At 47.2% G+C, this 22,635-nt stretch overlaps 1 protein-coding gene across 1 annotated transcript in view; it reads left to right on the top strand.

The window, feature by feature from the left end:
* SHKBP1 (SH3KBP1 binding protein 1) overlaps positions 1–22,155 on the top strand; it is a 28,533-nt gene extending 6,378 nt beyond the window's left edge. Inside the window, exons 2-18 of the mRNA XM_029620069.1 lie at positions 43–96; positions 717–762; positions 1,972–2,045; positions 3,587–3,645; positions 3,727–3,807; positions 4,727–4,903; positions 5,484–5,574; positions 7,025–7,215; positions 13,946–14,061; positions 14,446–14,533; positions 15,732–15,848; positions 15,943–16,113; positions 16,513–16,668; positions 17,986–18,082; positions 18,278–18,462; positions 19,120–19,252; positions 21,094–22,155. Coding sequence (XP_029475929.1) covers positions 43–96; positions 717–762; positions 1,972–2,045; positions 3,587–3,645; positions 3,727–3,807; positions 4,727–4,903; positions 5,484–5,574; positions 7,025–7,215; positions 13,946–14,061; positions 14,446–14,533; positions 15,732–15,848; positions 15,943–16,113; positions 16,513–16,668; positions 17,986–18,082; positions 18,278–18,462; positions 19,120–19,252; positions 21,094–21,727 — 2,470 coding nt within the window. The 3' untranslated portion in view covers positions 21,728–22,155. The remainder of the gene's footprint in view (positions 1–42; positions 97–716; positions 763–1,971; positions 2,046–3,586; positions 3,646–3,726; positions 3,808–4,726; positions 4,904–5,483; positions 5,575–7,024; positions 7,216–13,945; positions 14,062–14,445; positions 14,534–15,731; positions 15,849–15,942; positions 16,114–16,512; positions 16,669–17,985; positions 18,083–18,277; positions 18,463–19,119; positions 19,253–21,093) is intronic.
* The last annotated feature ends 480 nt before the right edge of the window (positions 22,156–22,635 follow it).

The following is a 22,635-nucleotide window of genomic DNA, read 5'->3' as shown; positions in this document are numbered from 1 at the left end:
GCCTGGCAATTTGTTAATCTCCAGCTCTTGTGTTTTTTGCAGGTTCAGCACCTCCAGACAGACTCTGACATGGATCTCGGATTCTTTCTTTTCAAGGTAAGAGGGTTAGGGTGTGAGAGAGGGCAGAAAGGCATTGAAGGCTGAAGTAGTTATTCTCTTGCTTGATGCTTTGATTTCCTGCCTTGGGACCCAAAACACATCAGCCGGAGTTAGTCAGCGGTGGCCCGAGTGATGACGTCTTCTGAAGCCCTTTATTCACACAGTCTCTTTTTTTTTCTATGGTCGTATCCTAATGTGAGATTGTAGTGGTGTTCTTTGTTAAGTTTACATTTAGCTATTCTGCTTTCTCCCATCCACGTCAGGTCAGTTATTCTGAGCATGCGGGAGCTGGACTTTCTTTTCTGTTAAGTTACCAAGATGGTGGGTAGCAAAGAAACACCAGAGTTAACCCCGTGTGCTTGAAAAGAAAAGGCAGCAGGATCTGCGGAGGACTCGGTAAAGATCCCTCTGATATCGCTGCTGGAATGCAGAATTAAAGGTGTTTGTTTATCTAGAGCCCAGCCGAGAGGGAAGAGAAAGCTACTTGTATCTTGTCCATCGCCTCCTGAAATACGCAGTCTGCTCATCCCTTACTTTAGTGAGGAATAAATCATTGGCCCTATAAAGTTCATCAAATAAATACCAGCAGTCATCTTTTTGTCTTCGTTTTGTTGCAGCCTCCTGAGCGGTCGGATCTCAACCCTGAAGGATGAAGCAGGAGCTGTGAGTCCTTGGACTTCCTTTTTCTCTGCCAACCTAGCATTTATCAGATGAAAAGAAATATATTTCGGCGGCCAGACTTGTGTGCTCCAAGGCTGGGGGATACCCATTGTGGTGATGGCTGGGCATTCTCAGCCGTTGCGCAACAGTGACACCTAGTGGGCAGACTTAGTCTTTATTAGTCAGGCTCAGAAGGGAGCTGCAGCTCGTGGTCCTTGGCTAAGGAGGCGAGCATAAACAGAGGTTGGTTCTGATTGACACGAAAGCCCAGAGAGACAGGAGGAAGCCACCAGGCCCAAAAAAGCCTAACAAGTTGGAGAAATGTGCACTTCCAGCTTAACACACAGCAGACGCACATCATTGTCTCATGTTTCTCTATTTTAATTGATCTTCCGGTAAGCTCAGACAGTGCAGTATATGGTGAATAGATCTATGGGTGTGACAGCAAGGTGTAAGCTCCAATGGTACAGGGCAGGGGCAATAATCAAATGAGGGTAAATGCGGTCTATTTTTTTTTGCCCTTCCTTACTTTGGGAAAAGCACACATATCATTTTGCAATGTGTGACCTTTTGCCTGGGTGAAGAAGTGGGCGGGGCCAGATCAGAGTAGGGGGAAGTAGGTGGGTTATGTGTGCCGGCTCTCTGTGTGGGGTAGGCAGGGAAGGGTTAGAGCTATGACATGAGCGATCTGTAAGTGGCTCTGAGGAACAGTGAGACTTGCGGGGACTAGCAGGGCGGCCGCTGGACACGCTGGTGCCCAGGGTGAGGCTTGCCTGTGAGGCCCTTTTGGACTCGCAGTGTGGTGTCCCCCTGGCTTAGGTGCCACTTCCTCCCTGCCTGCTTGCCCGCCCTGTGCGAAGGTCCTGGTATAAGCACCGCTTTATGTATGCGAAATGTAAACAGTAAGTCGTCATTCTGAAAACTTTTGTTTTCCGAACCTGAAGGGCAGTGCGTCCCAAACCCGTCCTGGGGACCCCCACAGCCACTTGGCATGCAAATTTATCTCATGCATATTCACTGTGCAGATCCTGGACACCTGACCGGCTGCGGGTTATCATACTAAAACTGGTGCAAATCCGGTGAAGCGCAGAGGTTACAGCCAAAGCATGGAAAGTATAATGGAGCCCTGGTTTGGAAGTGTCTCCTCTCCTCTGCTTCCACTGAGAATTCTGTCTGCTTTTCCCAGCTAATGCGTTTTCCATGTCCCTTCAGATCTTCATAGATCGCGACCCTACGGTCTTTGCTCCGATCTTAAATTTTCTGCGTACCAAAGAGCTTGACCCCAGGTAGGTGGCAATATGCTTTTGTGCCACGTGTAAAACAAAACATACAATGTAGCAGAGAGAGAACGACGGCCGAGGGAAGTGTGTGTGTGTGTGTGTAAAGTTTATAGCTGTTTCACTGTTACGTACTTCTGCTTCCATCACATATTTGATTTCTCGGGTGACGCCTGCAGATGTTTACACGTCTTTTGAATGGAGTGAAATTCCCATTCTGGGCTCCTGCTCGCTCCTCTGCAGTCTATTCCGAGTTCAGCTGCCTGACCTACCTTCCTGCAGGGTGTGAACTCCCTCTTTTTAAGTCGCCACCTTGGGTCTCCTGCGCTCCTACAGGTGCCTTCACTCTGGAGCTCCTCATTACCGCTGCTCTCTTATCTCCCCCTGGGTCCTTCCTCGCCACCTCTGCCCTTCTCCCCCATCTGTGCTTTCCACCTTGCTGTGCCATACACCTCATGCGTCCTCTTTGGCCATATTCAACTCCCACCTAAAAGTCTCTCTTTTTTTTTTTGCGGGGGGGAATTTTTGGTTTCTGCTCCTTTTTAATTACCTTTCAAGAATATTTGAAAGATGCAGTTGAAGAACAGAGGAAAGAAAACATAAAGAACATTTTTTTAAAAAGCAAGCACAAACGTTTTATCCTCAGATTTCCCACTGAACCACAAATCCCGTAATGGAGGTCTGGAGAAAAAGCAAGTTCTAACTTTCCCCCTTCTTCTTGATCGTAGTAAAACTTAAGAATTCCCCCCCTCCCCCCCCCAGAAGATCAAAGGCCCAGCACACACAGGCAGCAGGACCCTTTCGCATAAGGTTCCATCTTGGATCCGGGGTCCCAAAGCTTATAGGGGTTTTTTTTAAGGTTGCTTTTAAATTTTAAACCCTGTCTGATTCCTGAAACCTCTTATTTACTTATTCCATTTTGTGTCTAGAAAAGCCACATGCAATGTGCATGTGTCTTTTCTAGACAGTAGGCTCTACAAAGCAGGGACAGTGTCTCTTGTGTATCTGCATCGTGCTGCATATGTCCAGCAGTGCCATAGAAATAAATAGAAGTATTACCCACATGTGAGAGGGGAGGGAGGTGTCTGCGTTGATGTAACTGTGGCTCTGCTAGGATGTCTCCTTTCTCTGAAGCTTCCAGTTCTTGCCCTGTGCAGTTGTAAAATTTGCTGATGCTTTTTGCACATGTACTTTACAGGAGAAGGAGTAGCCTAGTGGTTAGAGAGCCAGGAAACCCAGAGTTCAAATCCTACTTCCCCCTTACTGACATTCCTTGGGACCTTGAGCAAGTCAGTTTATCTCCCAGGGCTTCAGATACCCACTTGGATTGTAAGCTCTTTGGGGAAGGGATTTATTGTACCTGAAATCTAATAATGCTGTGAGTCGCCTTGAGCTAGCTAAAAAGCCAAAATCCAAATTAAGCGAATTGATACATTGAAAAGGTGCTTTTTCTCTCCTTCCCTTTGCTGGATCTTTGGTTAGCAGCAGGGCTGGGCTTCCTCTCCCTGCTTTACTTCTATGTTTGAACCCTTCTCATTTCTGTTCCCCAGGGGCGTTAACATCCGCTTGCTGCTCCATGAAGCCGAGTTCTATGGAATAACTCCATTAGGTAAGGCCAGGGAGCCTGCCGCCTTCCCTTTCTGCGGCTCACGTGCGGCCTCTGACTAGTGTGCCTTGGCTTTTTCTCTAGTTCGGCGTCTGCAGCTATGCGAAGACCTGGAGAGATCTTCCTGTGGGAGCGTCCTCTTCAATGGGTACCTGCCTCCTCCAGGTAACAGATGCCTCCTTTCCTTTAAGCTCCTGGCAAGCGCTGCAGCCTTTTGTAGTCGTCACACAGGCCGCCAGTCTCTTGGGGCTTGACAAGCTGCATAACCCTTCCACCAAGTCTTTAGAATGAAGCTATGTAATGTTGATCTCTCTGGAACGGTTTGCACTGCCATTGGAAAGCTGCGGATTTTAGGCTTCTGATAGTATATTGTAGTCGCTGTGCAGATTAGCGGGTTGGATAGCTTCTGCCTGCCTTTAAAGGCTACAGAGGTCACTTTGCTGATTAGGCCCTGTCTGATAACTTTCATCGATTCCAGTGTTCTGGGTATGAGAGAGCAGCTGAGAGTCCCAGGGTGAATGAGTCTGATGAAAGTTTGAGGAAAGGCTGGGTATGTTTCAGCAGGTCCTTCTGGAGGGAAGAAGGATGTGGATGATATAAGACAGCAGTCTTATAGTCCTAACGTCACACTAATATTTATCTAGGTGAGATGCCCTCCGCATAAGTCCCATCCCCAGGCATTTTCTCAATTCTGCCTGACTTTGTCGTGACACAGTTAATGCTTCGTGCTCTCTGTGCACTTATGGAAAACAAAAATGAGTATAAGAAACAGTGAAAGAGCTGTGCCCATTAAAATGACCCACAGAAGGCATCTCATCACTAGTGTGTGCATTTTACGAATGTGAAACGCGCAGTTGGGAATCCAAGCTCCTTGCATCAGGAAAGCCACGGTTCCAAGGCAATCATTCCGGTGGGGTGTGGCAGCGAGTATACACGCTGGCTTCCCAAGGGAAGCAGTGCACATGACATGCTGGCATTCAGCACAGCGACTGCATTTCCTCTTTCCTTAACTAGGAGGGATGCAGATTTTGAAATACACACAATACGTTCCATGCCTTTTTTTTTTTTTTTTATTATTTTGTAGTGTTTCCAGCCAAAAGGAGGAACCGGCACAGTGTGGCTGGGCCCCAGATTATCACAGGACGGCTGACTCCCTTGGAACGGGCACCGGTGAGGAGGAGCAACACCATGCCACCAAACCTGGGGAACGCCGGGCTGCTTGGGCGGCTGCTGGAAGACAGGATGGTTGGAGGAACGGCTGGTACGTGGGTTCTTGCGAGAGTAACGATGCCAGCTGTGTATCTTGATGTCAGCACAGTGAGAGCATAGAGCATATTATCCCCACATTTAAGTCTCACAGTAGGGGGTGGGGGGCTGGGGGGCGTTCACCAGAGGAAAGCCATGCCATATCCGTCTGCATTAGCCAATGGCAACAGAGCAGGCTTTGCAGTGACCGATGACATCACAAACAAGCAGCACATTTTAAACCGCAGTAGGTAAATGCAACCCTTGAATCCGGATTTAGTTTACCTAATTTTGCATATTTCCAGTCAGGCCACGCATGGAATATGGCACTCAGTTGTGGGCACTGTTGAGGAAGGTGAGATGGCTTACAGAAAGGACTAGGACAGTGTTCCAGCAGAGGCTGGGAATCGCATTGATGGTAGACAGGACATAAAATCAGGTTCTAGGCAGAGCTTGAAAAATCCAGGGTGCACTCCGAACATGAATCACAGTGAGGAACGCGTTCCTCGCCGCCCTGCTGATCTTTGATGGCGCCCCGGTGTTAAGTGCGTTGCAGTAGCTGGGCCTTTTCATGCTTGCTTGTTCTTCTGGCCTAGGTGTGAGCAGTGACCCTGGGATGGTTCGAATCATCTGCGGCCACTATAACTGGATCGCAGTGGCATATGCGCAGTTCATAGTCTGTTACAGGTACCGTGCAAGCTTTTTTTAGCCATTTGTTGAATAAAAATATTGACGTGATGAATTAGAAGAAATTTTCAGGTACCTCTGGGCTGAGGTACTGAGCCATAAAGCGAGGGGAATGCAGAAGGTGTGAAGAGAAAAGGACAGGTAATAAATCCAAATAAATAAAAAGAGATGGGAGAGGGTGGGGGAAGATCCTGTGCTGGTGGCACAGAGTTCAGCATGAACTGAAGGCCATTTAGTATTTGTTCTGTAATCACTGTGTAATAATATCGTGTGGCCATGTACAAACTTTCCACTGGTTTTGGAATGGGCAGTGTTAGCAGTACAAGTTAATATCTTGTGAAAATTAAAACCCTCGGGCTGTCGAGAGAGCTCTGTTTCATAAAGAGACATTTGGTGTAGGATAGGGACACTGTCACGTGCTTGTGAAGACTCTTTGCATGCCATCAGGTACGGGTTTGGGATGAAATGGGCAAAGCTCTTTCCAGGGTTTACTGACCTCCTCCACCTGCAAAGCAAAGCCCGTCTCTTTATTAAGTACATAAGAAGTTTCCATACTGGGTCAGACCGAGGGTCCATCAAGCCCAGCATCCTGTTTCCAACAGTGGCCTGTCCAGGTTACAAGTACCTGGCGAGTATCCATGTTACTAATGCTGGTAATGAGCAGTGACTATTCCCTATTGATTAATAGCGGTTTATGGGTTTCTTCAGAAACTTATCCAAACCTTTTTTAAACCGAGCTACACTAGCTTCCCTAACCACATCCTCCGGCAATGAATTCCAATACTATAATGAAAGTGTGAGTTTTTTGTCAGTGCACTAGTGCCCTGAAATTTCAGGTCCCTTAAAGGAGAAGTGGATTATAGGGAGTGAACAAGCACTGAGTGCATGAGGCTTTGGTACCTAACCCAAACCTGCATCTCACCAAGTTAAAGAAGGTCCCTCTGCTTCTCTTCTCGTGCCTGCGGTTTGGTTGAGTTTTTCAAGATTAGATGAAAGTTTTTCAAGATTAGATGAAAGATACCTTGCAAGCTAAATTATAAACAGGTGCTACCATGGGAGTCTCTTGGGCTTCCTTCCTAGTGCCCGCTGATCTGTGCACGTGGTTTTCTATTAGTGAACAAAGCACAAAATTATTACACTATTGGAACTCTTATTCTGTGAGCAAATGCTAAAAATACAGCTGCATAATTATTCTGTTTGGGGAAGTTATTTGTAATTTTATGTTTAATTTGAAGGTGCCTGGTGCGCTGTGTGTTTGTGTGTAAGGAACAAAAAAAAAAGTTCACGCAGAGGTGGCAATGTGCCTGTTTCTCATGGCGCTCTGCCTGGACAGGGGGCTGAAGTGCTGTTTATATGGAAGTTATTGCCCTGCAGAATGGATAACTGACCCAGGTTGTATCTTTTTTTTTTTTTTTTTTTTTTTTAAATTCTGTTTGTCTGACTATGTCAGAATGAAGGAGACCTCGGGCTGGCAGCAGGTCTTCTCCAGCCCCCGCTTGGATTGGGTGATCGAACGGGTGGCTCTGAATGCCAGGGTCATAGGTGGCTCGCTAGGGGACAATGACAAGATGCTGGCTGTGACCTCCTGCAGTGAAATCATCCTGTGGGCCATCCAGACAGACGGGAATGGGAGCGAAATTGGTAAGACTGAGTAGCGTGAATGCTTGCAAAGGAGGTGTGGAGTGGTTTTAATGGCTTCTTGTCGGGGGCCCTGCCCCCCACGTATTGAGCTGCTGGCTCTTGGGTTTGGGTGGCTGAGACATGGAGTGAGAAAATGACCATTGTAACCCCCTACTACCATGCTAAGAGCAGTGACCAGGGGCATCCCTGGCACCTCTTGGAATCAACTAACTTACATTTTACAGGTTATCCATCAGAGGAAAGGTCTCGTGAGTTCAACACATGCAGCCATGTAAACTGTAGGAGCTGGGCTGGAGAGAACGCTCCTCCTTCGTCAGCCAGTGCTGAGTCCATGTTTTCTTTCTGAGCGTACAAGCCTCTTAAGTGCTGACATCCATACAAAAGTTTCCCAGATGCAGCGAAATGTCGTCGTCTCCCCATTTTCCCATTCCTGATGGGGCCCCGGTTAGTCCATGCCATTCGGCACATAATGGACGGTTCTCAGAGGACAAGCGGCATAAGAGCACCACGCAGCCGGGTGATGTCATTGACGGCGCCGACACGCAGAGCGTTTCTCAAAAGCCAAGGAAAACCCTAGAGAGCGTTACCAGGCATATATGTATTCCTCTCTTTCCTTCCTACCCCCTCCCCCTCTAGTGCATCAGTTTGGTCATGACGAATGTCACCCACACAAAATTTACCCACATGAAGGAAGGCAGGGGATTGGTAAAACTTCAGCTGAATGTGGAGTGTAGGAATATAAATATTTTTATAAATGTATATATACATCTGCCTTTTTGTTCCATTTCCCCTTTTTTTATTGGAAGCAGTGAGCTATGCTTTGATTGCGCTTCTGCCTCTGTTGAGCAGTCGCGCGGTGCGCATCTTTGTTTTGTTTGTTTGTTTGTTTGTTTATTTATTTATAGACTTTTATTTATACTGGTATTAATGGGGACATCACACCGGTTCACATTTGAACAGCAGGTTTGAAAATACATATTAACAGGGAGTAAAAAACTGGGGAGGGGATCGCGCAAGTACGAAGGGATGGGCTCCACCTTAACCAGGGTGGAACCAGACTGCTGGCGCAAACCTTTAAAAAGGAGATAGAGCAGCTTTTAAACTAGAACAAAGGGGAAAGCCGACAGTCGCTCAGCAGCGCATGGTTCAGAGAGATGTATCTTTAAAGGATACTAATGATGCATTAGAATTAGGGCATCCCGACAGTGAGGTTCCAATAATTAGAAAAGTAGTCCAAGTGCCTGTAACTAAAAACTCACCTGAGCTAAAAAATTGTAACTTATCCCTATCAATTAAAAAGCAGAATAAAAATACAATCAAAAAACAAACTTTGAAATGTTTGTATGCTAATGCCAGAAGTCTAAGAAGTAAGATGGGAGAACTAGAATGTATAGCAGTAAATGATGACATAGACTTAATTGGCATCTCAGAGACATGGTGGAAAGAGGATAACCAATGGGACAGTGCTATACCGGGGTACAAATTATATCGCAATGACAGAGAGGAGCAGTCGGGAGGAGGTGTGGCGCTTTATGTCCGGGATGGCATAGAGTCCAACAGGATAAACATCCTGCATGAGACTAAATACAAAATTGAATCTTTATGGGTAGAAATCCCTTGTGTATCAGGGAAGACTACAGTGATAGGGGTATACTACCGTCCACCTGGTCAAGATGGTGAGATGGACAGTGAAATGCTAAGAGAAATTAGGGAAGCTAACCAAATTGGTAGTGCAGTAATAATGGGAGACTTCAATTACCCCAATATAGACTGGGTAAATGTATCATCGGGTCACGCTAGAGAGATAACGTTCCTGGATGGAATAAATGATAGCTTTATGGAGCAATTGGTTCAGGAACCGACGAGAGAGGGAGCAATTTTAGATCTAATTCTCAGTGGAGCACAGGACTTGGTGAGAGAGGTAACGGTGGTGGGGCCACTTGGCAATAGTGATCATAATATGATCAAATTTGATTTAATGACTGGAAAAGGAACAGTGTGCAAATCCAAGGCTCTCGTGCTAAACTTTCAAAAGGGAAACTTTGATAAAATGAGAAAAATTGTTAGAAAAAAACTGAAAGGAGCAGCTACAAAAGTAAAAAATGTCCAAGAGGCGTGGTCATTGTTAAAAAATACCATTCTAGAAGCACAGTCCAGATGTATTCCACACATTAAGAAAGGTGGAAAGAAGGCAAAACGATTACCGGCATGGTTAAAAGGGGAGGTGAAAGAAGCTATTTTAGCCAAAAGATCTTCATTCAAAAATTGGAAGAAGGATCCAACAGAAGAAAATAGGATAATGCATAAACATTGGCAAGTTAAATGTAAGACATTGATAAGACAGGCTAAGAGAGAATTTGAAAAGAAGTTGGCTGTAGAGGCAAAAACTCACAGTAAAAACTTTTTTAAATATATCCGAAGCAGAAAGCCTGTGAGGGAGTCAGTTGGACCGTTAGATGATCGAGGGGTTAAAGGGGCACTTAGAGAAGATAAGGCCATCGCGGAAAGATTAAATGATTTCTTTGCTTCGGTGTTTACTGAAGAGGATGTTGGGGAGGTACCCGTAATGGAGAAGGTTTTCATGGGTAATGATTCAGATGGACTGAATCAAATCACGGTGAACCTAGAAGATGTGGTAGGCCTGATTGACAAACTGAAGAGTAGTAAATCACCTGGACCGGATGGTATACACCCCAGAGTTCTGAAGGAACTAAAAAATGAAATTTCAGACCTATTAGTAAAAATTTGTAACTTATCATTAAAATCATCCATTGTACCTGAAGACTGGAGGATAGCAAATGTAACCCCAATATTTAAAAAGGGCTCCAGGGGCGATCCGGGAAACTACAGACCGGTTAGCCTGACTTCAGTGCCAGGAAAAATAGTGGAAAGTGTTATAAACATCAAAATCACAGAACATATAGAAAGACATGGTTTAATGGAACAAAGTCAGCATGGCTTTACCCAGGGCAAGTCTTGCCTCACAAATCTGCTTCACTTTTTTGAAGGAGTTAATAAACATGTGGATAAAGGTGAACCGGTAGATATAGTATACTTGGATTTTCAGAAGGCGTTTGACAAAGTTCCTCATGAGAGGCTTCTAGGAAAAGTAAAAAGTCATGGGATAGGTGGCGATGTCCTTTCGTGGATTGCAAACTGGCTAAAAGACAGGAAACAGAGAGTAGGATTAAATGGGCAATTTTCTCAGTGGAAGGGAGTGGACAGTGGAGTACCTCAGGGTTCTGTGTTGGGACCCTTACTGTTCAATATATTTATAAATGATCTGGAAAGAAATACGACGAGTGAGATAATCAAATTTGCAGATGACACAAAATTGTGCAGAGTAGTTAAATCACAAGCAGATTGTGATAAATTGCAGGAAGACCTTGTGAGACTGGAAAATTGGGCATCCAAATGGCAGATGAAATTTAATGTGGATAAGTGCAAGGTGATGCATATAGGGAAAAATAACCCATGCTATAATTACACGATGTTGGGTTCCATATTAGGTGCTACAACCCAAGAAAGAGATCTAGGTGTCATAGTGGATAACACATTGAAATCGTCGGTTCAGTGTGCTGCGGCAGTCAAAAAAGCAAACAGAATGTTGGGAATTATTAGAAAAGGAATGATGAATAAAACGGAAAATGTCATAATGCCTCTGTATCGCTCCATGGTGAGACCGCACCTTGAATACTGTGTACAATTCTGGTCGCCGCATCTCAAAAAAGATATAATTGCGATGGAGAAGGTACAGAGAAGGGCTACCAAAATGATAAGGGGAATGGAACAACTCCCCTATGAGGAAAGACTAAAGAGGTTAGGACTTTTCAGCTTGGAGAAGAGATGACTGAGGGGGGATATGATAGAGGTGTTTAAAATCATGAGAGGTCTAGAACGGGTAGATGTGAATCGGTTATTTACTCTTTCGGATAGTAGAAGGACTAGGGGACACTCCATGAAGTTAGCATGGGGCACATTTAAAACTAATCGGAGAAAGTTCTTTTTTACTCAACGCACAATTAAACTCTGGAATTTGTTGCCAGAGAATGTGGTTCGTGCAGTTAGTATAGCTGTGTTTAAAAAAGGATTGGATAAGTTCTTGGAGGAGAAGTCCATTACCTGCTATTAAGTTCACTTAGAGAATAGCCACTGCCATTAGCAATGGTTACATGGAATAGACTTAGTTTTTGGGTACTTGCCAGGTTCTTATGGCCTGGATTGGCCACTGTTGGAAACAGGATGCTGGGCTTGATGGACCCTTGGTCTGACCCAGTATGGCATTTTCTTATGTTCTTATGTACAGTGCAACAACAAGAGAAATAAAAAACAAAACAAAAAATCTTAACAAAAGGTAACTGTCCAAATTGTCGATATAGGTGACAATATAACATCCTAGTAATATATGTATGGGTGAACATCATAACTGCATGGTCAAATATACATGGGATAGAGACAGACTAGGTGGCTAAGAAAGAATAGGGGAGAGGATGACTAGTCCGGATATGCTTGTTTAAACAGCCATGTTTTTAGCTTCTTTTTAAATTTGAAGGAGCATGGTTTGACAATGTGACCATGGTGGCTTATATCAATTGACAAGGGGGAACCAGGAGTTGAACGGTGGCCCACGAAGCTCAGGAGTTGTTTCTTTGGGCGGAACAGCATCTAGCTATGCTAGCAGACTCTCATATTGCTGGAGTGGACAATGTACAAGCGGACTTTCTCAGTCACCAGAAGCTGGATCCCGGAGAATGGAAGCTGTCGGAGGAAGCGATGGCTCTGATCTGTCGCCGGTGGAGTACTCCTCACCTGGACTTGATGGCATCGTGGAAGAATGCCAAAGCACCCCGATTCTTCAGTCGCAGAAGAGAACATGGAGCGGAGGGAGTAGATGCTCTAGTGCTCCCTTGGCCCTGAGGGATTCTTCTTTACGTGTTCCCTCCATGGCCTCTGGTAGGAAAATTAATAAGACGAATAGAAAATCACCCCGGTGAAGTGATTCTGGTGGTGCCAGAGTGGCCAAGGCACCTGTGATTCGCGGACCTGGTCAACATGGCAGTGTACGGTCCACTGAGACTTGCGCATTTACTGAAACGTCTGCGGCAGGGTCCAATATTTTCAGAGAGGGCGGATCACTTTTGTCTCGTGGCTTGACTTTTAAGAGGAGACAGTTGAGAGAGGATATCCAGAGGATGTCATTTCCACCTTGATGCAGACTAGAAAGACTTCCACATCTTATCATATGTAAGGATTTGGAAGGTCTTTGAGTCCTGGTGCATGAGTCAAGGGATAGTCTCGACTCAGGCCTCGATAGCTCACATCTTGGCATTTTTGCAAAAAGACTTGGCCTTTAGCTCTCTTAAGATTCAGGTTGCGGTGTTGGGCTGCCTGTGAGGCAAAGTGCATGGATGGTCGTTGGCTACTCACCCAGATGTGGTTCGTTTCCTTTGGGGGACAAAGCATTTGCATCCTCCTGTGCGGAAGTTATGTCCCTCTTGGAACCTCAATTTAGTCCTTAGAGGGTTGTGTATGGCTCCTTTTGAACTTTTAAGAAGGGCAACGATAAAGGATCTTGCTTTGAAAGTGGTGTTTCTGGTAGCCATTTGTTCTGCCCTGGAGAATCTCGGAGCTTCAAGCATTGTCATGCAGAATCTTTTCTGAGCATCTCTGATTCCAGGGTATCTTTGAAGACTGTGCCCTCTTTTCTCCTAAAATTTGTGTCAGTGTTTCATTTGAACCAGACTGTGGAACTTCCAGCCTTTTCAGATTTGGACACGTCGGCCCTGCAAGATAAAGACTTACGATGTTTGGATGTGAAGCGGGCCTTGTTGTGTTACCTCAAAATCATCAATAATTTCAGGATGTCTGACCATCTCTTTGTGCTTTGGAGTGGTCCTAAGAAAGGTCAGAAGGCTTCAAAGTCTATGATAGCAAGATAGTTGGAAGAGGCAATAAGCTTAACTATATCTGTAAGGGTCATCCAGTTCCGGAGGGCTTGAGGGCGCACTCAGTTCGATCTCAGGTGACTTCTTGGGCATGGTCAGTTGGTGTCACCACAAGAAATTTGTCGGGCGGCTACTTGGAAGTCATTGCACACTTTCGCCAGATATTATCGGTTGGATATCCAAGCCCCGGATTCCATGGGCTTTGGTAAGAGTGGTCTTCGAGTGGGACTCTCCGAGTCCCACCCTAATTAGGGAAGCTTGGGTACATCCCAGGAGTCTGGACTGATCCAGGTTTGAACGGGAAAGGAAAATTTGGTTCTTACTTGCTAATTTTTGTTCCTGGAATACCACGGATCAGTCCAGAGTCCCGCCCTGTATGGGGAAAGTCTGCTCGTATTTCTGGCTTGATTCTGGTTTCTTTAGGATGCAGAGCTGCTTAAAATTTCAAGTTTGTTCTCCTGGTTTGGATTTTGAGTGTATGGCGAGGTATGCGCGTACCTGCTGAAATAGATGTGTCGAATAGACATCCCTAGCACATACCTGCTAAAGGTTGCTAGGCTTTTCCTTAGCTTTCCAGAAATTCTCTTTGAGGCGGTGCTGTCTAACATCACCAGTTATCCCGCTGTCCTCTGAGAACACCCATTGCAGGTAAGCGTCTCTACTTTTTGCAGTTGCCTTTGCCAGCCAGTGTGTATAGTGCCACTAGTCCTTTATCTTAGTTTGCTGTGGCGTTCTCTAGTGCCTGGGTCTGAATTTCTCAATCATTGTGGATGTGTGCCTTGCAGGAGTGTTCAATCTGGGCGTTCCAGCCGAAGCCCTCTTCTTTGTTGGGAATCAGCTGATAGCCACAAGCCACACGGGCAAAGTCGGAGTATGGAACGCAGTCACAAAGCACTGGCAGGTGAGGCAGGGGAACCTCATGTAGCATGACGTAATATTTATATGGTGCCCAGGATTTCCCTGGCATGCTTCTCTAGTTAGCAGTGTTTTGAATTTGTATGTGGCTTAAGGAAATAAAATCGTGAACTTGGGAGTAACTATTGGCGCTGCCGATTCCCATAACTCAGGTAATTGGGTTATATTGAATCCTTGGTATCAGAACACCCTCCCTGTTTCGCTGATACATCCAGAGCAGTGTCCTGGTTAGCAGTTGTATGGATGAGATAGATAAACAGCCTGTGCCCGGTTGTGGTTCACATGTACAACACATGAATGCCACTGGTTGCGGTTTGTAAGGTGTGATTGGGAGAGTCCTGATCAGAGTCTGTTGTTGCTCTCTTGGCAGATTCAGGACGTGGTACCGATCAATAGCTATGACACGGCAGGGTCCTTTCTGCTGCTGGGCTGCAACAATGGATCTATCTACTATGTAGGTAGGTGATTACGCACCCTCCTGCTGCTGTGATGCAGCGCCTTCAGAGAATGTTGTTAGGACTGATGGTTGTTATTAGCTAGCAGAATTAGCCGTCTTCTCATGCATATGGCAAAAGGGTGGATGAGGTGTGTATTGTGTGTGTGTTTGCATGCCGAGGGATGGAGAGAGAGGGCTGGGACCTGGGTTTGATTCCCAGCCCTGCTCTTCCACTACCTAGGGTTGGCTGGGGATATCGGAGGCAGTATTCACAGTTCCTGGGGTGAAGGGATCCCAGTGGCCAGATTCAGGGTCCACAATCACAGGGTTTTGGAGGGGGCCCTGGGGTATGGCCCCTGGCTGAGGACTATCATTGCAGCGACTGGACTGGGTACATCAGGAGTGGATATAAAATTAAAACAGGGGATTCAGTCTATGAGAGGCGCAAATGAAAGCTCCTGGTGCCGGATATCAACCCTGGTTCCTGACTGAGCGGGAGCCAAACTGCCAGGTCAGAAATAAAAAGTCTGTGCGAATCGTGTGCCAGTCTTGGCTGATGCTAAGTGAGTGACCCTTTGTGCCCCACCGCCATCTTGCCCATCACTTGGAGTAAGAGGCCATTCAGAGTTAGCGCTAATTGAATGGCTAGACTTTATGATGACACAAATTCTCCAGCATAACGTCCAGGCCAGGAATCCAGAGAAGTTCATGTAGTGCAGTGCTGGCCAAGACTTCTAAGCTGACTTTGACGCTATGGAAGGGCCTTCTTCTGTGCTTGAGCTTGTGTGTGCCACACTGCCTTCTCTCTGCTGGTTTAACAGTCTGACCTGCCATTGTATAAGAATGTGCTGCTCTTCTGTCAGTGAAGCCCTTAAACTTGTTGGTTTGTTGTCAATAAATGAGGGGTCGGCAGGTAGGGAGGTTACTCTGTGTTGTATTAAGTATGGAGACATGTACGCTTATGTACCCAGGGAGAAGGAGCGATGTCCTACAAGTGCTGCGGCTTCTATGGCTGGCAGCTGGGATAGGTCCTTAGCAGTGTAGAGCAGAATAACTGGTCAGACTGGATGGGACCAATTGCTCTTCATCTACTATGGTCTTATGTTCCTTTAATTTTTCTTGTACCTCCTTGATCTGCCTGAGGCAGTGAATCCCTCCCTTCCTGAAGTTCAGGTAACCACTGACTGCTTTTTTTTTTTCCCCCCCCTCCCAATTCTCAGATGTTCAAAAGTTTCCTCTGCGGATGAAAGACAATGACCTGCTGGTCACCGAACTCTATCGGGATCCCTCAGAAGATGCCATCACTGCTCTCAGCGTCTACCTCACCCCAAAAACAAGTGCGTGGCAGGGAGCTGGCTAGAACCCACCCCGGGGCTCGGTACCTTGGGTTTTATCCAACTTCCTGCCAAGCCGTCTGCCTCTTTGTTTCAGGTGACAGTGGGAACTGGATTGAGATTGCATATGGGACCAGCTCGGGGATGGTGCGTGTCATTGTCCAGCACCCCGAGACCGTAGGATCGGGACCCCAGCTCTTCCAGACGTTCACTGTGCATCGCAGCCCCGTGACAAAGATTATGCTGTCCGAGAAGCACCTCATCTCCGGTACTGCACATCACATGTGTGCACAGCTCTGTACAAGAGTCCCAGTATTACAGGAGGAGCACTAACTGGTACAGGCAGTGTCCAGACCCTTCCCTGAAGGCTTAGAGGCTAGCCATTAACCGTAATAGCGACAGACAAGATGCAAGAGCTTGAGCCTCGGCAGTTAGAGGAATGTAAAACTTACCAGCTGCCATGTTTTACTGATGATAGCCGCGTGTGTGTGTGTGTGTGCGTGCGTGCATCCCATTGAGTCACCCCCAGCAGATTTTCATAAAACCTAACTCTGCAGTGCTCCTTTAACCTGGTCTCTGGTGTCAAAAGAGCTGCCCTGGGAACCCTGAAGGTCCTTCTGTGATTTCTGAGCCTCCCTGGCAGTGATGAGAGATTGTTCTGTTGCAGTGTGCGCCGATAACAATCACGTCCGGACGTGGACCGTGACCCGCTTCCGAGGGATGATCTCCACCCAGCCCGGTTCCACCCCACTGGCCTCCTTTAAGATTCTTTCCCTGGAGGACATTGACGGCCATGCGTGTTGCAGTGCCGGTACCGACATTGGTACGTGGGATCGTCGCTCGTGCTCGTCGCATGTCGCTAACATGGGACATCGCCTTCCTTCCTCCCTCCGGTCATCCTCCCAGAACGTAACCTGTGGTGCCAAGGAAATGGTGTGCAGGGCAGGCGCCAAGTCCTCCTGTGTAGTGGTCAGGTTTGAAGCTGATGTTACTCCGGAGGGTCGGGGGGTCTGTTGGCAGTTGTAGGGCATCAATGTGCAGTTCTCCAGATGTCAGCTCAAGTCTGAGGTAAACAAAAGGAGAGGCAAAAACGAAACAAATTCAAAGAGATAGCCAGAACATAAAACAAAGGGGACAGGACAGACTGTAAAATGTGTTGATTTTATAAAATACAGGAAAAGCTTTACAACTTAAAAGCAATGTGAAAACTTAACAAAATTGATAGAATATAAATTCTTTGCATCCTTCCAACATGGCCTTATTTTGGAAAATTGCCTCCATAAGAGGAAATTGGTAGTCAAAGATTTTAATATAAATGAAAGGGCATAAGATAGATAAAGCTGTATCTGCATAAAAAAAGTATGGATTTCCAGGAAAATCTTTGTTCTCTCCCAGACTACTTCTCACCAAGAGGTCAAATCATCCAAATAGATTGGGGAAGCTTAGGCACCTCTGCGCTCGCATTTACAAAATTACTCCCTACGTGATTTTTGCTTAAGCTTCTTACAGGTTTCTTTGTGGTTTAAAAATTCTACATTTATGTTACATTTTACTCTTTGGCCTCCTTTGGTTTATTTTCTGCCGGTTAATTTCTTGAATTTATTATTTTATTTTTTTTTGCTTTTGCCGTTGGTTCAGGTCTTCAGTGCATCTGAGATAAGTCTTCCAGGTTGGATTTAGGGATAGGTAATGTAGGCATCAAATGTTCATAGGTGCTAGAGCACCGCTGCCACAGCCGTGCCACCGGGACTGCACTCCGCTGTCCCCTGTACCGGCGCCCTCCCTGCAGCCAAAACTCCTGGAAGGCAGTTCAGGGCGGGGCCTGCCAGCCCTCACGTGCTGAGAGGCCCCTGTGGTGCCCGGCCCCTCACACAGGTTTTCGTGGTAGTGAGAGGCCCAGGCGGGAGGGGGGCAGGGCTCGCACTGAATTTCCTTCTCAAAGTTGCTGCAGGGCAGGTGCTGCTATGGAGGATGGAAGTGGGGACTCCGAGATGAGTGGGTGGGCGACACGAGGAGACGATCAGGGAAAGAGTGATCAGACCATCTCACTCTCCACCTCACAGTCTCTCTCAAGTGCCTATGGACGCCTCGGCCATTTAAAACCCAATAATGCTGGGTTTTAACTTCTTCTCTGCCTTAGGTCCCTTCGGAGAGAGAGATGATCAGCAGGTCTTCATCCAGAAGGTGGTCCCTGATACAAATAAAGTTTTTGTGAGGCTCTCTTCGACTGGGAAAAGGTACAGCTCTGCTCGTCTTTCCACCCTCTAGGTGCGATGTGTTAGCACAGCAGAAGAGACCAAAACTCCCATCACTGTAAAATTAGCAGATGTCTTAAGGGGGTTTCGTCCTTGCAGCAGGCACTAAAATCTGTATTGGTATGCCGGGGCTCCGACGCCGAGACCTGTGCTCAACGTGTGCTGCCTGCTTTGCAGGATTTGTGAGGTGCGCTCCGTGGACAGCACGGCCATCACCTCCTTCACCGTCCACGAGTGCGAGGGCTCCAGCCGCATCGGGTCCAGGCCACGGCGTTACCTCTTCACCGGCCACGCCAACGGCAGCATCCAGATGTGGGATCTCACCACGGCCATGGAAGTGTGCAACAAGGGGGAGCAGAAGGGTGAGAGCCAGCCACTGGAAGCTGAGAAAGCCCAGAGCAATCTCATTATTCCTACTGGTTGTGATGGTTTAATGACCTGCACGCTTTATTGAATTCTAACTCTCAGTACTTGAGGCCTAATTTGTTACGGTTTATCCCCCATGGACACAGAATGGGGGGGACTGAAGTCTTGGTAAATCAGGATCGTGGCGAGATTAGCAGACGACCTTTCTGTTTAGTATTAATATGTTCCTCTGTCTATGCCAGGAAATGATTCTCCATATGTTTGTTTTTTTTTTGTGTGGCCGAAGCTGTTTGTGAGCTGATGTCCAGCTGGCAGCCCTGATAGCTGAAGTCCCCTAGACCCCCTGCTCTTGTATACATTGGAGCTCTGGCACTGGGTGCTGATGCAGGCCTCTCTACCAGGGGAGGGGGGGTCTAAGGGCAGGGCAAGTCAGAATCTAGTATTGGGGTGGAGAGTGACTGCATATTGCTGCCATTAGCAAGACCTTTTGCTCACCATTTACCTTGGTAAGTTGTTGTTTTGAGCAGGATTTTATTTGGAAGTATTCATTGTTTTCTGTACCGGAGGTGGGGGGGGGGGTCTGTAGATTCCTCTGCTGCTCATCCAGAGAGCAGTGACTTGGTGCAAGGGCTCATCTCGTCCCTCTCTTCCAGAGCTGGGAGGGCTGACCGAGGAAGAGCTGCTTCAGCAGCTGGACCAGTGCGACCTGGCCCTGACCCGCACGCCAGACCTGAGCCCCGCAGTCTCCTTCACGCACTCCGCTACGCCACGGGCCTCCATATCCAGGTAGGTAGGGCTCGCTCTGTCGGGGCTGCACTTTACCAGTAACTCCTTATTTTAGGGGCTTCTTCCCCAGAAGCAGCCATGTTTTCTCCCAGTGCCGCAGCTGGCTGCATATGGACTGCATCTGATTGGTCCATGTTGGCTGTGATCTCACAAATGACATGGGCACTGCATCAGCCAATGGGGTCGCATTCTGTTGGAGGCAATCTGTGGGCAGCCACCCCAGTGGGGTTCAGAGAGAGCCACTTGAGGTTTGTGGCAGCAAATTGTTCAGGAGGTGGGTATTGCTATGTGCCCTCTGGAAATCCTGCACAGTATCCAAGGGCTATGTTTCTTTGTGAGATCCCCTCTCCCTGCCTTCCATTCACTCCGTGAGCCCCTTGCTACTCTGGTGTCAGCGGCTTGCCAGGATACAGACAGAATGATGGGGAATGTCCCTGGGACAGTTCTAAGCGCTGGGATACATGTCCCGAGCCAGGAGGACAGCGGCTGCAGCAGGCCCGGGACCTCCTTTCCTGGGTGACCGATTATTTTCTTTGCTAGCGGACCTGACATTCTTTCTAGTACTGCTGCTTTTGAAATGCCTTTCCACTAGCGGCAACTTGATCTTATCTTTTTTTTATATTTCTGGTTTGGGCTTTGCAGTTTCCTTCCTCCCTGTGTGTAGCAGTGCTCCTTCAGAAGCACTGTGTGAGCCCCGCAAAGAGAGCACAGAGCTTCAGTGACCGATGGAGTGGTTCCCACAAGCTCACCGTATCTTTTAATGCTAAGTTAGAGCCTTTCCATTCAGCCGGCTTCTTGTTCTCAAGAGCCGCTGTGCTGGTGGGGAAACCTATTCCCCTGCCTAATTGGCCTCTTCACTTTCTTACATAGGGGCAAAATAGCGGTAATAGTAAACTCAGAGTGGGGCCCACTGGAGAACTTGTGTAGAAAAGTCTCTGTCCTGCTGTCACCCCCTGCAGAAGCAGCACGGGGCTGTAGGGCAGGACTAGAGCTGGTCTTCTGCCTAACCAGTGCCCTCCCCCGCAGGTGGAGCCCTTGGGTTCCGGGTTCCACGTATGCTTCTGTGCACTGAGCTCCGGACTTTGTACAACCCCCGGGCTTTCAAAATCCCACCTCCCACCCCCTTGCTACATAATTTCATTTCCTTGGGGGGCGCTTTTGCTACCCCAAACCACATGTTTCTATGAAAGCACGGGATAAATACAGGGGATCTCTAAGGAAGTGATGAGAATTATAATGGGCAGACTGCATGGGCCATACGGTCTTTTTCTGCCCTCTTGTTTCTGTGTTTCTTTGTTACATTGTACTTTAATAATTTTTAATTGAAGACAAAATACACTATAAATTGTTTTCTCCTAGAAGGCAAAGGGCAATTTTCTGTGGACTTCATGTGTGTAAAATGGCGTTCTGATCATTGCCCGGCCTTTGTGGCTGTAGACACACGAATGCTCTGTAATAGCAGAGTACTTTTGCCCTCTGGAAGAAGTGCGCGTGCAGAGTCTGCACACGTTCGTCTAGCTGCTGGGAAACTGACAGCCGCAGAGGGCAATGAGGTCATGTGAGGGAGTGTACACGTGTAAATGTATTTTTTTTTTTCCCCTTCCCCTTTCAGCTATCAGTTTTTTAATGGAGACTTACACTAGTTTTGTAAAATTGATTTAACAGTAAAATGGGGCACATCAGATGTGCAGGATTCTAGCTGATGAATCCCTTCACTGATCTTGCTGTTGGCTCACACACCCCTCTCTCGCTCTCTCTCTGCCTCCCTCACAATGCTTTGAAATTTTAAATATTCAGAGGCACATTTATACTTATGACTTTTTTATTTCTCCTCCATCTAGCCTTCAGTCTCAGGCCAGTGACTACATCCAAGACAGAGCCAGCAAAAACGGCCTAAACACATTTTCCAGCTTATCCCGTGTTGGCCGAGAGAGCCTTCCGGTGCCACTGAACAAGTCACGTGAAAGCTACGCAGGGGCGTGCAGTCTGCAGTCCCACGCTGCAGGGAGCCAGGTGTCGCTGAACAAAAGTGACTCACTCTCTGGGAGCCCGAAGCACTCACGGCCCCAGCTGGATCAGTTCTGCGATGAAGTCAGACTCCGCCGGGCTGGGCCTGCTGCAGACGCAGCCTGCGGCGGGAGCGAGTCCAAGGCAGTCTATGGGGTCCGGGGAGGCAGCTTCGTGGAGCGCTGTCAGGAGCTGGCGAGATCCACAGAGTTTAATCAATTGGACGTGAGAAGGCTCAGCCATTCCAGAGAAACAGAAGGGCATTTTGGGTCGAAAAGCAGGAGCCTGCGTTCCTCTGGTGGTGCAGTGCGGAAATCTCCTAGTCTGAGCTCGGCCTCCCCCACTAGAACTGCATCGCCGTCCGTAGCGCAAAATGTTACACCCCCTGCAGGAAGTGATGCCCCCGCAGGTTCCACAAACCTTCCTTCGGTGTCTCAGAAGCCCAGGTTAAATGAGACCTCTTTTTAATTCCAGTTGAGAAACGTGCACCTTTTTAATGACTCACAGGAGAGAAATGATTCTAGTTCTTTTCTACTTGAAGCCCCACTGTATCCTGGGACTTGTAGTACTGAGCGTGAAGGGTTCCTAAGTGCCCCTCCCTTTCATTGCTGCTCCGTGCCGGTAATGACATTATTGTATGAGCTTTTCATGATCTCTCCTGGCTCACGTCCGTCTTCTGTTCTGGGCACCTGCTTTGTAGTCGTTGAAGTGAAGAAATAACCAAAGACTGAATTTGAGGAACCAGAGCTACTTCTGAAGCTCCCTATGTGACTGAGACATCAATGTCTTTCAAAGAAATGCCTTAAGAGAATGCAGTATTGTAAAAAGGGCTGTGTTAAAAAAAAAAAAAAAAGGATTCTTTTAAAGACTTAAACCTCCCCCTTTATGTTGTCCCGCTGCCTCCTGAACCTGGGGGTGCTTAGTGAGCGACCGAACATGAGCACCCTCGCTGATCTTTAGTGCCTTCTCCTGAAGTGGACTCTGTTCTGCTCATACTCCCCGGATCAAACCCAGTTTAAAATGCAGGCCTTCCTTGCTGGCTAATCCTGGCCGACCGGCACAGAACATGGTCAGATTTGGAGCAGGTCCCATGAGGCCTTTGGGGTCCTCTTTCCTATCTAGGCAAACAGCGGAAAGATCTGTTTCCCCCCCCCCCCCCCAGGATAGGCTCATTTGCAAACACCGTTCTGTTACAGCCGAGCATAAGCTAGAACAAACCACAGCAATCGATGGATTTCTCCGTGCCTTATCGCTGCACACACCAAAAGAAGCCATTTGAACAATTTATAGGTATTTATTTATTTTTTTTTAATTCTAGCATTGCCCTAGAGTTGTAATTTTCGGATCACCTAATATCTTACCGTACCTTGTACTCT

Source organism: Rhinatrema bivittatum, chromosome 11 (genome assembly GCF_901001135.1).
Source record: "Rhinatrema bivittatum chromosome 11, aRhiBiv1.1, whole genome shotgun sequence".
Lineage (NCBI taxonomy): Eukaryota > Metazoa > Chordata > Amphibia > Gymnophiona > Rhinatrematidae > Rhinatrema > Rhinatrema bivittatum.
Note: the sequence above shows the minus strand (reverse complement) of the source record. Positions and strands in the feature narration are given on the sequence as shown.